Raw genomic sequence first — 14,755 nt, 5'->3', positions numbered from 1 at the left:
TCCACCTCTTTTATATCTGTTTCATTTTTGCTTCTTCACCTTTTTTTCTCTTGGCTTTTTTTGGTATACATAGGGGAGTTTTTTTGCGTAAATTTACAGGGCTAGGTTTAATCCCTCTTCTCCCAAGAGCTTGAGTTAAGTTTCTAGTCTTCTGGTTCAATGTTCTGTTGAGTTACATATTAATAGTGTCCATTTTTGTTTGAGCTGAATCTGGAAGCAACACGCGTTCTGTGGAAACACGCTGTAACAACCTGAATGCCTTTATCCTCTTCTCTGTATTCCCTCTGTAGTACTTGCTCATCTTGGAGAAAGCAATTACGTCAGTCTTTGACAAGTAAACTGTTTTGAATTATTGACTGGCGCCCACACGTTCAGTGACTGAGATGAATACATGTGTGTCCACTGACCAGAAGCCAGATTAAAATGAGCAAAATCCCTTACTAAATGGATCAAGGAGCCGAGAAGTTTATTCTCTGAAATGATGTCATAGCAGAGTGCACAGAGAGGGTATGGAGAGAAAGAACCGGGCTATGTTTTCTTCTTGTTTCCAGGATTGCTGTATGCACCATTTGATAGAGAGTGAAGCTATCCTTAAATAAATTTAAAGATAATACCTATCTTTATATAAGGTATAGGTATTTTTTTCTTTCTAGCATTAAAACTTGGGAAGTGTTCTGGCTTTATATTAAAGCATTCTGACAAGAAAAGTGGTATCAAAGCCTTCAGAAACACAGAATTGTAACACAAGGCGTATAAATCCTGTGGACTTCATTCACCCAGCGAAAGTGTTGAGGGCACTGTGGGAATAGCTGGTTAAATTTGTGCTCGAGATTTACTGATATCTGATGTTTTCAGATACTGAGTTGATTGTTGGTAACACTTATTTGCCAAGTGAAATGATTCTTCTCAGTCGTCTCAAAACACCAGTAAAAAATGTTGATCAAAAAACCTGATGAATTTATTGCAAAATAAACACACTGAAGTCATGTCAGCGTATTAGTTAGACATTTTAGAAATGTATACAAGATTAGCTTAATTTAATTAGCCAAGAAAGCATTAGCAGTGCCTTAAGAGCTACTTGAGGGCACTGTGATAATTGTAACACGCGATCCTAGCGGAAGGTAGCCCTGCCAGCATCGTTCAGCGTACGCGGCGGCGACCCAGAGCTCTCCCTTGTGCTTAACTGCCGATAGGAGCGAGCGCGGGCTGGAGCTCTGGCGTCGAGTGCTGTGGTGTGGGAAGGCACGAAGCTAAGCAGCATTTTTGTGCTCTGTAATACCAGTATATTGCAGTGTCTCATACTGTAATTTCTCAGTCTGTAACAATAAATATTTTTCCTGGTTTCTGGCTGGTAATGGCGGCTTTTGTAGCATAAGCTCATTGCTGCACTTTACTCCTTAAAAAGTTGTTAGTGGTCAGCTATTGAAAAGATAGAAAATGAAGTTTGAAAAATTATTATTATTTCTCTTGTAATACTAGATTTAAACATACCCCTTAGAGCTTTCTGAAAATTAAGTTTTCCTTAATGAAGGAGCCTGATTCAGATTAGCATATTTTATTTGTCATCTTTGCACAGTGTCTTACCGTGTTCTGGATGTTCTGTGATTTAGAACAAAATTGTGGAGTTTCCTTCCTATGCTGGGAAAGTTACCCTTGCTGGCCGCCCACATGTAAAGCTCTTCAGGGGAGAAAAGCTCCTCTCAGGTATCTATGTTTTTAAAGAAATGAATCGTCTTACTGTTAGAGTTTACAGTAACAGCAATAAAGGCGCTGAGGCTAACGCTTTTACCATTCTGTGAAATACATCCTGAAATGCAGAGTCTTGTCAAGCTATTCCAAACAATTTCAGTGAAAGGCTGTTGCCCAAGAAAGCTCGTCTTTTCAGTACGTAATAAAACGTCGGGTTCTTTCTGTTTTAGTGGTCTGCTGCTCTTTTGGGACTTAGCAGGAGAAAATCGGCGATCTAGACCGAATCGTGCAGCCTGCTCTTTGGTGGTGTGGTGTTAATACGTCCGTGAGCAGTGGGAAATTGAGCAATTGTTGGAAGCATCCTATGTCCAAGTTCCTGTCAAAGTACCATACGGTCAGCATCTGTAATCCTTCTGTGTTTCCAAAGGGGCGTCCTGAGTTTGAGTTCTTCCCGTGTATCTTGCGGGATCAGTCTGGGCCGGGATCAGCCGGCGGGATGCCTGCGGAGCGTCCGGGGAGGCCGCTGCCCATCGTTGCAGTCGCGCTGTTACGGGGCCTTGGAAAGAAGCAGTCGAAGGACTGATCAACTAAGGGGATGAGACCTCCGAAGGCTGCTCAGGAAAGGGTGTGGATGTTCGCTGTGCTGCATTGCTGCCTCGGAGTATCAGGCTCATCCCACACTCATATTAATAAAAGCTGCTCCTCCAGCTACTCAGTTTGAACTTAAAGCAGAAGGCTTAACCCATTGCTGTGAGAGATCCCGTGACAATTTTGCGAGAGTGGCATACAGCTGGGGGTTATGCAAGATAATTAGCTCAGGTAATTACATGCTGATCACCTCCATCCCCCTGCAGTTTCAGTTGGATGTGGTATGGTTTTGCACGTCCTGCCCTAGATTGTCGAGTGTTTGCTATACGGTGGAAAAGTTTTCATTCCAGTCAAATGACGCTTTAAACAATTTCTGTGAAAAACTTGACAAAACCCTGCTCAAACCAAAGCATCCACCAAGAAGGCATCAGTGAGCTGAGGCTTTCACTTATTTTATAGCTGTGACTGTTTTAAAGATTGCTGATCATTTATTAGATGTTTTAGCTCTAATGTATTACTTCGTGTGCGGGTGACATCACTCATGAACCCATTTACTGCAAAGAGAGCTGGTAATATTTTTTCAGCCTTTTTCATCCTTCTTTTATGTATTCTTCATGCTTTGCTGCTTTTTCTAAACAATTTTTCTGTCTCCGAGTTTACTTTTGAAATACTGTCTTTATTGGCTTTGATGGGACTTTCACAGTTTATTTTAACCATTAATTTTGCTTTAAATTGTTCAAGTGTTGTTTTGCATTTATACTTGCTTGGACTCTTTTCCTGAATAAATTTAATTTCTTCTTACTTGGTAGCTATTAAAACAGGCCCCTTTTCAACCAGTTGTAAGATGAATGTGTTATCTTCTGCAAGCTTCTTCATTTTGCACTGCTGAGTATGCGTGTGCTATAATAGCTTCAACTCCAGTTGAACTAAGTATAAAGGAGGTAGCTTTAGTACTTCTGCCAGAAATACAGAATTTACGAGCTTGTCCAGGTTCTGTAGTTTTTGTAGCCTGTTCTGAATTTGATGGTTTTATCTCTATGCTTCTCGTAGTGCATGTTAATGACCTAACTGATGTAAAGCTTTGGTGGAAAGTTTGTGTCCAGTTGCACTTGGAGAAGATGCTTCAGTTTGGGCGTTTTCATAATTTGGGAAATGGGCTTTTTGCTTTGCTTCATTTTAAATGGACGAGTAGTTGAGCTGAGTGATTTAAATAACCTGAAATGAAGAAGCTGTTCTTTCTGTACATGTGGAGGAGATGACTTGCAATGAAATTTGTTGCCGTGCTTCAGCAATCTCTCATTCCAAATACTTAGTAATTACCTTGTATTATTTTTCTGATTTATCTTTCAGACCTTGAATGTTATTTTTATATGATTTAAATTTCAATACATTAATCTTAAGATTTCATATTACAATTTTACACAATTTAAAGTTGTTTTTTTCTTTTGAAATACTAACTTTAAGTGCATTGCAGCTATAGGTACAGAAGTGTTGTTAATCCTGTGTTTTTTTTCACACAGAAGGCCACCTTTCCTGTAGCGTCCCTCGCTACAGACACTTCCTTGCTTCATTTACCAAGTCCAGTAACCTGGCCGTGTCCAAACCTTGGGGAACCCTCTTGTCCAAGGGTTCTGTCTGTTCTCCTACTTGCTATTCTCATTCAGAACAGTCTGCTTCTTTACTTAGCTTTATAGTGCTGGTTTATAGTACTACTCAAAGGAGGCCGTGTCCTCCAGGCTTGCTTTGAGATGGGGTTGCTTGGCAGAAACAAGATGGATTTTTGAGGACTAAGGGTAGGGAAAAAAGTTGTTACTTGAATGTTTTCATTTTTTCCACTTTTGAATTGTCATCATTCTGAAATGTTTACATAAATACAACTTTTGCTTTAAGAGTCTTTGTTCAGAGAATCTGGAAACTCAGGGAAATGGTTGATGTGGCTCTGACTAAAAATGTCTTGCGTTTAGTTTTCATTCAGTGTTAAATTAGGAAGATCGGTGGTTTTAAAAACTTCCGATGTGTAGGTCTCCTAGATAAACTTCTGAGTGAGGTGTGGACCCCCGTACAGGGAATAGAGACCTCTTCTCAGTAGAGTGGCTCTTCTGAAGGTGTGTGATCTCACGCGTGCTGCGAGCTGTTAATTGTGCAGCTGTGAAAATGAATAGACTTGCCCATACTGATGCTTGCCTGACCATTTGATCAGCTGGATCAGGGTCAGGTTACTGGTCCAGCTGAAGCTCACCCTCCTCCCCACCCTCCTGCTTCCCCTTGCCTCCCCTCCATCCCTCTGGTTTGATGAGCAGCTGAAAACTCACACCGTCACCCTAATTTTAGGGGAGGCATGAAGGGGGGAGGAACACTCGTGGTGCTTGGAGCGATGATGATGCGTGGAGGACAAACCTCAGCTTGCTCTTTGTGGGTTCTGCCATAGGCTGGCAGAGGCTGCTCTGTAGCTCACTTTCTCTTTCCTGAACCTACAAGTAGCCCAAGATTCCAAGAGTGTTTTGCATGTTGGATCAAAAGCCATTGAAAGAAACTCAACCTGTGTACGGACAGGTGCGTCTCTTTCTATCACAGACTGGGGGAATGGTTGCAAGTGTGAAAATACACATTAAACTGTTGTAGGTAGCGGTTTGTATTTTTAACTTGTAAACTTTTCACTTTTCTCGAAAGCTTTCACATTTGTGAAATAACCTGAATTCTAGAATTGAAGAGTTCTAGGAAATAAAATGGAAATCTATTGAAAAAATGAAGCAGATCTTCTCATGCAAAAAATGTGTTATTTTCACCTGAATGAGTTGGGAAAAATTTATTCTTCTGAAGAAGTCTAGATGATGGTATTCTGTATATTCTTAATGGCTATTATTGACGTAAGCATAGTTTAATGAAAAAAAAAAACCAAACAACCCAGCATCTGAATGTTAAAAGAATTTAGGTCACCCTGTAGTTGAGGCATTCTTTACTGTCATTATCACCAATGAAATGTAGCATTAAGAGTTGTGTATTTCTGTGATGATAATTTCTTGTTCATTCTGTAATTCTGTATTCCAAGGTCATCAAGCACTTGAGCATGAGTCTTGTTATTTTTTCTTTAACGTCTGTGGAGGGCCCATGTTTGGTAAATGACTGTGTGCAAACAAGTGGAAATTAGAGAACTGTGACCAGAAGATGAGTTCTTTTAAGCCAACTTTGTCTCTTTTTGAGCTATCCGTAAGGTTAACACCCAAAGTCCTTAGTGAAAATTGAAGTTCTTATTTAGGTCGTTAATGTGCTTTAATCCCCATCCATTTTTTCCCCAGCTTCTTGTCGTTTGAAGGTGGCGCGGGCAGGACGCTTCCCTGGGTTTGTAGGACACAAAGGTGGATGTTTAGTGTGCAGTGGCACCTGGTGTACCGACATAAACGCAGTCTGCTGCATGACACTGTGACCCGGAGCCGTCACGTTGCCGTCCTGCCCCGGACAAGCACGTCGGGTCTTTTCTCTCCCTGCCAAGCAGGCGGTCGGGCTGCCCCGAGGAGAGAGGCTGAGGGTGTTTGCTGGGAAAATGTGGGGTGGGGAGGAGAGGGGAGAGGAGCTCGCGAGGAGGTGTCGGTGCTGCAGAGGGTGGGTGGTGCGGTGTGTCATCCCGGGGTTGGGACATCGTGTAGACGCGTAATGCAAGGCGTGCTCTCTAGTTTCAGCATGCCAACGAGAGTGTTCCAGCGACTGAAAATTTGTACTGAGCAGAAGTTTTAGTCTTTTTTTTTTTTTTTTTAATGAAGATTCTGTAAAGCAAACTGGTGAAGTTAAAAAAAAAAAAAAAAAGAAGAAAAGAAAAAATAAAAGATGATTTGAAGGGATTTGCTAGATTCTGGTCAGATGACATTATTGCAGTTGTGGTAGAAAATGCGTTTGATCTAGTTAGTAGAACTTGGAACCAAATAAGAGCAAAACTAAAAATACCTCAAAGAGGCTGTGAAGTCTTTTGATTTTTTTAATTACTTAGTATGCCTAGCACAAAAAAATGTGTTAGGAAGGATACCTAGCTCTTACCTAACTTTCATCAACAGATCTTAAAGTAGATCTTGAACTTTAAGGCAATAAATATATGGAAGTTAATGTTCTAATGCATATTTTTTACCTTTGCAGAAACTGATACACAAGGGAGCAAGTGGCTTATCCAGAATCACTGGACAGACAGATAGTGTTTTTGGTGTATTTTACTGGTATGTTTGAAATGACGTTATAGTTTAAATGCAGAAAAAGCCAAGTTATTTGTTAACTGAGTAGTTATCTGAGGGCAAAGATGAGTGATCAGCTGTTAACTAATTGGTACACTGGGGACACAATTGCATTTTTTTGTGAAGACAAGTTATATTTTGGAAAGACAACTTTTATCTTTTTGTACCAGTGGGATAAAAACGTTTATTAAATGCATTAAATATCCCTGAGTATGTATTTTATTTCTTTTAACGGACAGCCCATTTCCATAAGAACTTTGCGTGAACTAGTAGGGGAAAAGGTAGATCAGATTTTTTCACAGGCACTTTTAAAGTACTAATTCAGATTATTAATATTCTGGGACATCTGGGAAGATGTGTTGTTATGCACAAGATACATTTTAAATTACATTAGAAGTAACTGGAGGACCTGGATCCAAGTTCTCCAGAGGTAGTAAAAGCAATATTGAGTGATGTCTGAAGTCATTGTTGTCTTTTCAGAGTGTCAGATGGAGAGGAAAAAATTACTTTTAAATATCAGAAGCTAAGAATTAACTACAGTTGGAAGCAGCGGTTTTTGAAAACCTGTAGCTGAAACAGATTTCGTGAAGATGTTTATTTCATGATTATTAAGACAAAAGTAATTTTCTGGGTGTTTTGTGCTTGTTCAGCGGGTCAAAGAAAAATTAAAATAGTTTATGCTTTTAACAAAATGCGGAGGAATAGGATCGATCAGTGGGAGATTGAATGTCAGTGTGTCGTATTTTCATGTCTTAGACATGGGACGAGGTCATAGAAAAGAGAAGAACATAGGTGCTGAAAGGTATAAAACACTAGGTTGAAAACTCTTGTGTCTTGATTTGTGAAGTCGTATGAGCAATCGTGCTCACTTTCTGGGTGTGGCAGAGAGTTAGTCAGAAGCAGGGTGTGACCCACCAAACCTACGGCAAGGAGAGCAAGTCTGACCATGGTGGAAAACTCAAATATTCATGTCTGCATACCTCTGTTTTGGTACAGCTGAACCTGTGGCAAACCAGATGGAATCTTTTTCAGAAATTGCGAGGCGTGGTTGTGGTTTGGACGTTAGGTCACCCCGTACTCAAAAACTCGATGAACTTGCGTTCACGTACTTGGAGATGACAGGGATGGAGATGGTTTGTGCTCATCCGTTATTACCCAGACTGCTGGATTATGGTTATCTTGGGATGTTCAAAGCAGCAGTGTAGTGAGGAGTACCTTGGATATTCTCTTGGTTAGGAAATTCATCTTACTTAAAAAAACAGAAGAAACAAAACCCCCCCTACCCTCTCCACTTCAGTATGCTAGAAATCGTCTTTGTATTGTAACTTGAACATTAATCAACTCTCGTGCTTTAGCTAGCTGGTCCTGGTGATATACCTGACGGCACGTCCTTGTTGGTGAGGACTCCCGTGGTATGTGTCCTTTAGCCATGCTGAAAGACTCTGTCACTTCTTTTCTAAGGGGATAGATTGAGAATGAAGAAGTCAGTTTTACTCATTGATTTCTAGTTTGTGTTCTTTCAAAACTAAAGATTTGTCTCTAAATGTTATAGTTTGGTACTACCAGACTTTTAGTTATTATTCTGAAATTTAGTGATGGGTATGGGAGACATTACAGATAATAATGTACATCAGTGTCTTTGTAGCTTGTTCATGAAAGCGTGTATTATAATAAACATTTTTGCCATCTTTCTCCTTTTCATACAAAGCATAGGGATAAGTATGCAGCTATATTTATTTTATGTTTTATTTACTTACTCATTTTAGATTTGGTTTCTAGATTTATCATGACCATCATTCAAGTGCTTTCAGTGAAGGTGTGTTACCAGAGTTTGCCCCACTGCCTCTGCCAGACTCTCGCTGTTGAGCCTTAGCTCGACAGCTGATTTGCAGCGTTCATTCGGCTGTCACATTCCATTTTGCTCTTGAATCCAAGGATAATGAAGACTATGTTTTGCAGTCTAGACTACGGATGGTGTCCTGCTAACTCCAGTTATTTCCTTCCTCATTATTAGTGATAGTGCTTTCTGGCAGAAGCTGTGCTGGGTTCTGGTTGTTCTGGGTCACAGCTGGGGTTTGTGGGTCTCTCGTTTCTGTTAGATCAATGCAGTTGCGTATTGATCATACGTAAACTCATCTGTTGATTCTTCTGTGCTCTGCTGTTTCTTTGTGACTTTGGTATGCTTTCAGGCAACTTCTGACATGATTAAGATTTTAGTAATTTGTATTCTCTGCGTTCTCTCAGCATGTGAGTGTGTCACATTAGGAGCTTTGAGTTCAGTGTGTTGGTTCCTACTTCTGCAACTGCATTATTCATTTCTTGTTTTTTAAGTTTGCTTGTATCATGCATTTCTCTTTCTACTCCCAGAACATTTTCACGATGGTACTGTTAAGTAATAAGTTTCTGGGTTGAAACTGAAGTACTATTTTTAATCATTAAAGATCTAAATGGTTTGAGACCCAGTTACTTGAGGGAGCAGGTTGAGTGCAGTGCAATAGTTAGACCTCTTTTGCTATAAATGGGAGGAAGCGGTGGATAGACTACTCTCTGTAAAAGCTTCACAAATTGAAATTAATTTCTTTTCTTGTTCTAGCATATCCCAGTTTGGCTAATCTCTTGAGTGTAGTGAAAGCTCCGTCTCCATATTTTAATGTAGGTAGGTGAAAGTTCTAGGTGTGATTTGATTCCCTAGAGCTTGAATTTTTAAGATTGTCTGTTAACTGGAAAATAGAGCTTGGATTCTTATTAATATGTTTAAAATTTCAGTGATTTTTTGTTATAGCAGCTTTGTCACTACTTCACGGTAAAACATTTTACATGTTTTTTGTGTCTTGTGCAGCAGGTGTCCTATCTTAAGTTAGCATTTGCGCTTTAGTATCTTTAAGTTAAGACTTGCTTTGTACTTGCCAAGTTACTGTGGAGACTTAATATGCAGACAAGTGAGGCTCCACTGAAAATAATATCCTAAACAAAGAATAACCAGAAATAATTGCCTTTGTTAAGTAAACTCCTGCATTGCCAGTCTGGTTCCTTAGGCAGCTGCTCTGATGGGATCGCACTGATGGTTAGCCTGCCCTTCCGGTTTTTGAAGCTGTTGGCCAGTATATGTTCGTTTGACAGTACCTGAGATCTCAAAGACACTCAGCTTCTACGAATTTTGTGAATATTAGTAAGTCAGTAGGAGAGGGAGACTTGCAGTAGCAGATTTTCTCTCCAAGGTAATAGCTAACGCATTGCTTTACCTGCCAGCTGACCGCTTGGTGTAAACTTAGCTGAGAAGTAACTGCATCGCTGTGTTGCCTTTGGCAAGTAAATAGCCAGAAGAAATGAGGAATACTAGCTAATTTTGAGACTTGGGACCAGAGGCAGGGAACTGGAGGAGAGGCAGAGAGGTGGTCACAGGAGACCTGGGAGGGGTTGGGGTTTTTGCATGGGAAGGGGTAGAGATGGCGTGTAGGAACCTATGCGTTATTAATTTCTCTGCTGACGAAACAGCTTTAATGTTAGCCCTCATAAAGCTATGTTACATGCTTGTTCCTCTTTCTTAGCTTCATTTTTTCTGTCTCGCCTAGCCGGTTTAAAACTGGTTCTGTGGCTTACCTTGAAACGCCGCTGCTCTCCTGCCCAGGGTAGCTCTTGCAACGTCAGCCAGTAGTGACTAAATGGCCTCAGCAAGGATGTATTTCTGTAAGACCACAAATAAACTTGTGGCTGATGAAAGCCAAAGGTCCATACACAAATGCTTACAGTATTCAGAAGCGAATGCGTACACTATAAAATTTTGTGAGAGGTTGGTATCTGGGAGCTGCAGAGTGTGGTGGAGACCAGCTGGGTGGCTGCCGGTGCGTGGCACAGCGCTGTGCGAGGTGCGGGTGCTGTGTGCCTCGGAACGGGGATAGTCACCTCTGCTGCCGCTGTCGCCCAGGCTCGGGCTTAGACCCCGAATTCTGCTTCATCTAATTTAAACCTTTAAGGATGATCTTCTAGTCTAGATATGATTTGGAGTTGTACTGATGTACTACCTGAAGAACAGAAATAATGAGGGAGAGAAAAGTGTGGGGTTTGTTTTGTTTTACTAGGGTTAAATGATTCCTGAGATTGAATCGTGGTATTGACCGCTTCCTTTCCCTGGATTTACCTTGACAGGCTAACAATTACCAAAGTTAAAACTATTTTTGAAATGAGATGTGAACATTAGCTGGCTAGCATTTCATACTAGTTTTTAGTATTTAGTATTTTTGATATTATCAAGAGTGTTTATAGGTATTTATATTCTAAATGAAAATCACATATTATAATCACATAGAACATATTCTAAATAAAAATCACATATAACATAAATAATCACATAGAACACACTGAGTAAATAAATACTATATCATAATAAATACTGTATTTATTAATTTATTAGTAGTATTATCAGTATTTAGTATTAGTTAATATTTGTTAAAAGATATATTGGGGGGCAAAACGTTAAGATGTGATGCAGGCAGCCTATGTCACTCGCAGCTTTCTGTTCCTGCAGCCAGTGGTCCCGTCCTCACCTTGTGTTTTTTTCTTGCATGATCTTTTGTACCTGTCTGATTGCTCACAGAAATGATTCAGCTCGCTAACCAGGCAGGCAGCTGAGCTAGCAGAAGGAAGGTGAGCTTTTGAAGGTGCAACAAGCTGATTTGGTTCATGGGTGGGTCGGAGGAGCATCAGGAGAAGCTAGAAGGTGGTTGGAGTGGTGCAGGGGAGTGTGTGGGCCAGCCCCCAGGTTGCTTCTGCTGAGCTGGGTGATCGGGCTGCACCCCTATGTTTGGATTTCTTCAGGCTTTGCCACTTTCTAAATACCGTGCTGCGATAGTCTGTCTTCCTCCCTTAGGAAAAAGCCTTTTTTTTTTTTTTTTTTCTTTTTTGTAATTTTCTTGAGTACTTGAGACATCATGATGTTGAATTACCTGGAGTACAAATCAGATTGTTGTTGTTAGTAAGCCTGATGAACAAATGGGACTTCCATGATCATCTCCTGCCTTAGAAGTAAAATTATCTTTTGTTCTTAGTTTAAATGCTTACTGACTATTCCTGGACCTTAATGCTCGGAAATTGGTTACTCTGTTGTTGCAAGAGAGGATATTTAGTTTTTTTCCATGAGCTAAAATTAGTGGTTTAGAGAATCTTGGTGGTGTTGTTTTTTTTGTTTTTTTTCTAGTTCACCTTAACAGAAGCAGATCCTCCAAAGTTTGCTGTCTGTCCACTTCTTATGTGCAGCTCTGAAGTAATCCCTTGCTGCTATCTTTGCGTTTCTGTCTACGCTACCTCTGATGAGCACAACAGAACCCCCCCCCCCCCGCCGCTGGTAGTGTTTAGGTGATTCGTAAAGGCGTCAAGACTAATGTTGGTAGTGTGTATAGTGCTGTTAATGAACACATTAGACAAAAAGTGTTGTACAACTGTAAAATCCACTTTCAGTTACTCCTAGCTGTATGTTTGACAGTCTGAAGAAGAGAACAAGGTATTGCAAAATTCTTAGAAGAAGGAAGAGCGTAATGTGGCTGTTTAAGCATTTTGAAGAAGAAGATAACGTCAGTAGAATAAATTCATGCTGAGTTTATAAGCATCTTTATTTTGCTTTTTTTTGTGTTTATTTGCACCTTAGTCCTTTTGCAAGTAGGTAAGAGTAGCAGTGTTGTGGGTGATAGACAAAATACTGTGGGTTAGAGAACCAGAATGCACGTTCGGAAATAAATGCAAAATATTATACAAAAGTTTAAATTTAAATATTTTCATAGTTTCCAGTAATGTTTTCAGAATAATCATTTTTAATATTTCACACAAGCTGTTTATGAAGAGTTTGGTAGAGACTTCCCTTTTACTAAACTTGTTTCCTTTTTTCTGTAAGGGTATATACAAATAAGCCAATTAAGTAGGATCTGATGCTTTTTTTCCTTTTCAGAAAGATGAAGGCAGTGATGCTAGTTTGAGTGATAGCCACATATCTCCTCCTGCCAAACGTACCTCAAAACATGCTGATCCTGTGTGCAAAGACAAATCGAAATCACGCAGTACTGGGCAGCGAGAGGAATGGAGCATCTCAACTGGACAGTCCAGGTAACTTGGTATCAAGAGAAAAAATGAAGTCTTACCAATTTTTGCTGTATTGTTAACCCACTTACGCAATTTCTGCAGTGGGCTGCGGCTCAGGCTCAAGAGAGTATTTTTGAAGTGTGTTATTTTCATACAGTTTTCTTTTAGTTGAAGACTCTGGGAACATGGGTTACATCAGTCCTCTCATCTCTGTGTTTCCTTTCTATTCAAATCTAAAAAAAATGGAAAGTAATTTTATTTGAGATGCAGTCTGAATTCTAGATTCTTGACACATCCAAATTTAGTGGCTTAATTGGTATTTTTATGTACTCAAGCTTTAAGAAGACATGGCATTTTAATTAGGAAATCAGTGTTATCCGCATCTTTAGGGAATGGATAATGGTCAAGTTTCTTTCCATTGCTGTTTTCAGCCTCACTTCCATGTTTGGTTATAAGGACTCAAGTAAATTACTATATTTTATTAAATATAACTGCAATCCTGCCACATTTTTATAACTCGAAAGAGTTTGAAGTTATTAATTTCATGTTATAACTGTGATTAATATTTTACAAAGCGTACTAGTGTTCATAAGGTGCTTCACGTGATTACACATAATTAGGAGATAGAGTAGACAGTACGTTCCTGGGCCATGAGCTTTTAGTTAATACGGATTCTTTTGTGGATATGTATTTCATATTTATGGACAGATCAAAATCGTTCTTACAACACTTTGTGTGCAAGAGTGGATTGTTGTCTGCTAGGAGGAAGCATATTTTAAAACCATGCAAATCTGAAAATACATCTCCTTTTTGTGTGTTTTTCCCTTTTAAAATAGAAGAAATTAATTATGGCGTATTATGTGCCATGTATTAAAACTCATGTACCTTCCGTTTCTTTCGTTTATAGGTGTAGACTTGTACTGTACCTGTTAGAAATGCCAAGAGATCAAAACAATATTGAATGTGGCTGGGAGAATTTAGATCACTATGTCAAATGAAATTTGGCCAGGATACTGAAACTCATGTTGTTACTTGTGTAGAACCCACGGCAACACCTGAGGGGTTTTTTTTGTGGTTTTCTGCCCAAATCCAAAGCACTGGGCCCAGAGGTGGTCTTGAGTCACTAAGACTTTTCCCAAAAGTCTTGTTGCTAAACCTTTATTATACTCAAATTTCACTTCTGCAGTTGTGGTTTCTAAAATAATTGAAATATCTGACCAGAAAAATGTTACTGGAAAGTTGGATGTGGACATGATTTTTGTGAAAGTGGTTTTCTGTGTTGCTACCCAATGCTTGCAAAAATCCTTCCGTTACCTTTGTTTTGTAGGGATTTGTTCCACATTTTTTATGATGAAAATAACAGCAAATCCCACATCTTCTGTGCCTCTGAGTTGAACTCTTTGTAGTCTGTTGAACTCTTGGTCACGTTCCAGCTCAGAATGCATTTGGTGTTATTAAGATTGCCCCTCCTATTTCTCTCTCCCATCAAATTCATTTTAGTTTTCTAGTTTGAGATCAGGTAGCCCCTCCCCATCCAGTACTGGTGTGCAGTATATACAATTCACTTGTCTGTAAAATACGTAGTGTTTCTGAGAGTGGAAGTGAGCTAAAAAAATACTTTTTTTCCTTTTGCCTGATTTATTTTGCTTTTTTTTTGCATAGAAATGTTGACAAATTACTTTTAACAGTCTGTGAGTGGTTGTAGAGTTTTTGTTCATTTGTACTCTACTCTAAATTATCTTTCAGTAAAATCTGGTCTAAGAATATTGTAAATTTTTTAAAAGATAAGAAGTGAATGAAGGAACAATTGCTTACGCAATAAAATTGCAGAAAACTCTGGAATATGTTTTTGTCTTAGACTATGAAGTAGTAGAGGTTGATTTTCCTGAGAGTTAATTTAAAAAGAAATTCAAGATATCAGATTAATAGAGGACGTAAAAATATTTCTTACTGATTTTAAGTACACCTAGCGTAAATTATTCCCATCCGTTAGAGTTTGTAATTGAAAGAAAATGTTCTTTTTCTGTGAATACAGAACAGCTCATTGTGCTTCTACTGGTTTATCCAAAGCGTTTGAACGATAACTGCCTTTGAAGATCTGTATCAAGATCCTGTTCTTAAAGTTAAGGGGAGAGTTAGTAGTAGGACATGGCATGAGGGAACATTGGAGGGATTAATAAAAGAGGTGTTTA

The 14,755-nt window shown here is 39.3% G+C and overlaps 2 protein-coding genes across 5 annotated transcripts in view; one reads left to right on the top strand and one right to left on the bottom strand.

Annotated features, from left to right (window-relative positions):
• The window catches only part of UBXN2A (UBX domain protein 2A), a 342,165-nt gene that overhangs the window by 30,769 nt on the left and 296,641 nt on the right, over positions 1 to 14,755 (bottom strand). The window lies entirely within an intron of this gene.
• Positions 1 to 14,755, top strand: part of ATAD2B (ATPase family AAA domain containing 2B) — a 90,190-nt gene that overhangs the window by 2,961 nt on the left and 72,474 nt on the right. For all 4 annotated transcript variants that reach the window (XR_012763268.1, XR_012763269.1, XM_075414909.1 and 1 more), the window contains exon 2: positions 12,433 to 12,587. Coding sequence is in view for 2 of the 4 variants with exons in the window: in XM_075414909.1 (XP_075271024.1) it covers positions 12,433 to 12,587 (155 nt within the window). In the remaining 2 variants the exon portion in view is untranslated. The remainder of the gene's footprint in view (positions 1 to 12,432; positions 12,588 to 14,755) is intronic.

Source organism: Opisthocomus hoazin, chromosome 2 (assembly GCF_030867145.1).
Source record: "Opisthocomus hoazin isolate bOpiHoa1 chromosome 2, bOpiHoa1.hap1, whole genome shotgun sequence".
Classification (NCBI taxonomy): Eukaryota; Metazoa; Chordata; class Aves; order Opisthocomiformes; family Opisthocomidae; genus Opisthocomus; species Opisthocomus hoazin.
This window is presented reverse-complemented; position numbering and strand designations above follow the sequence as displayed.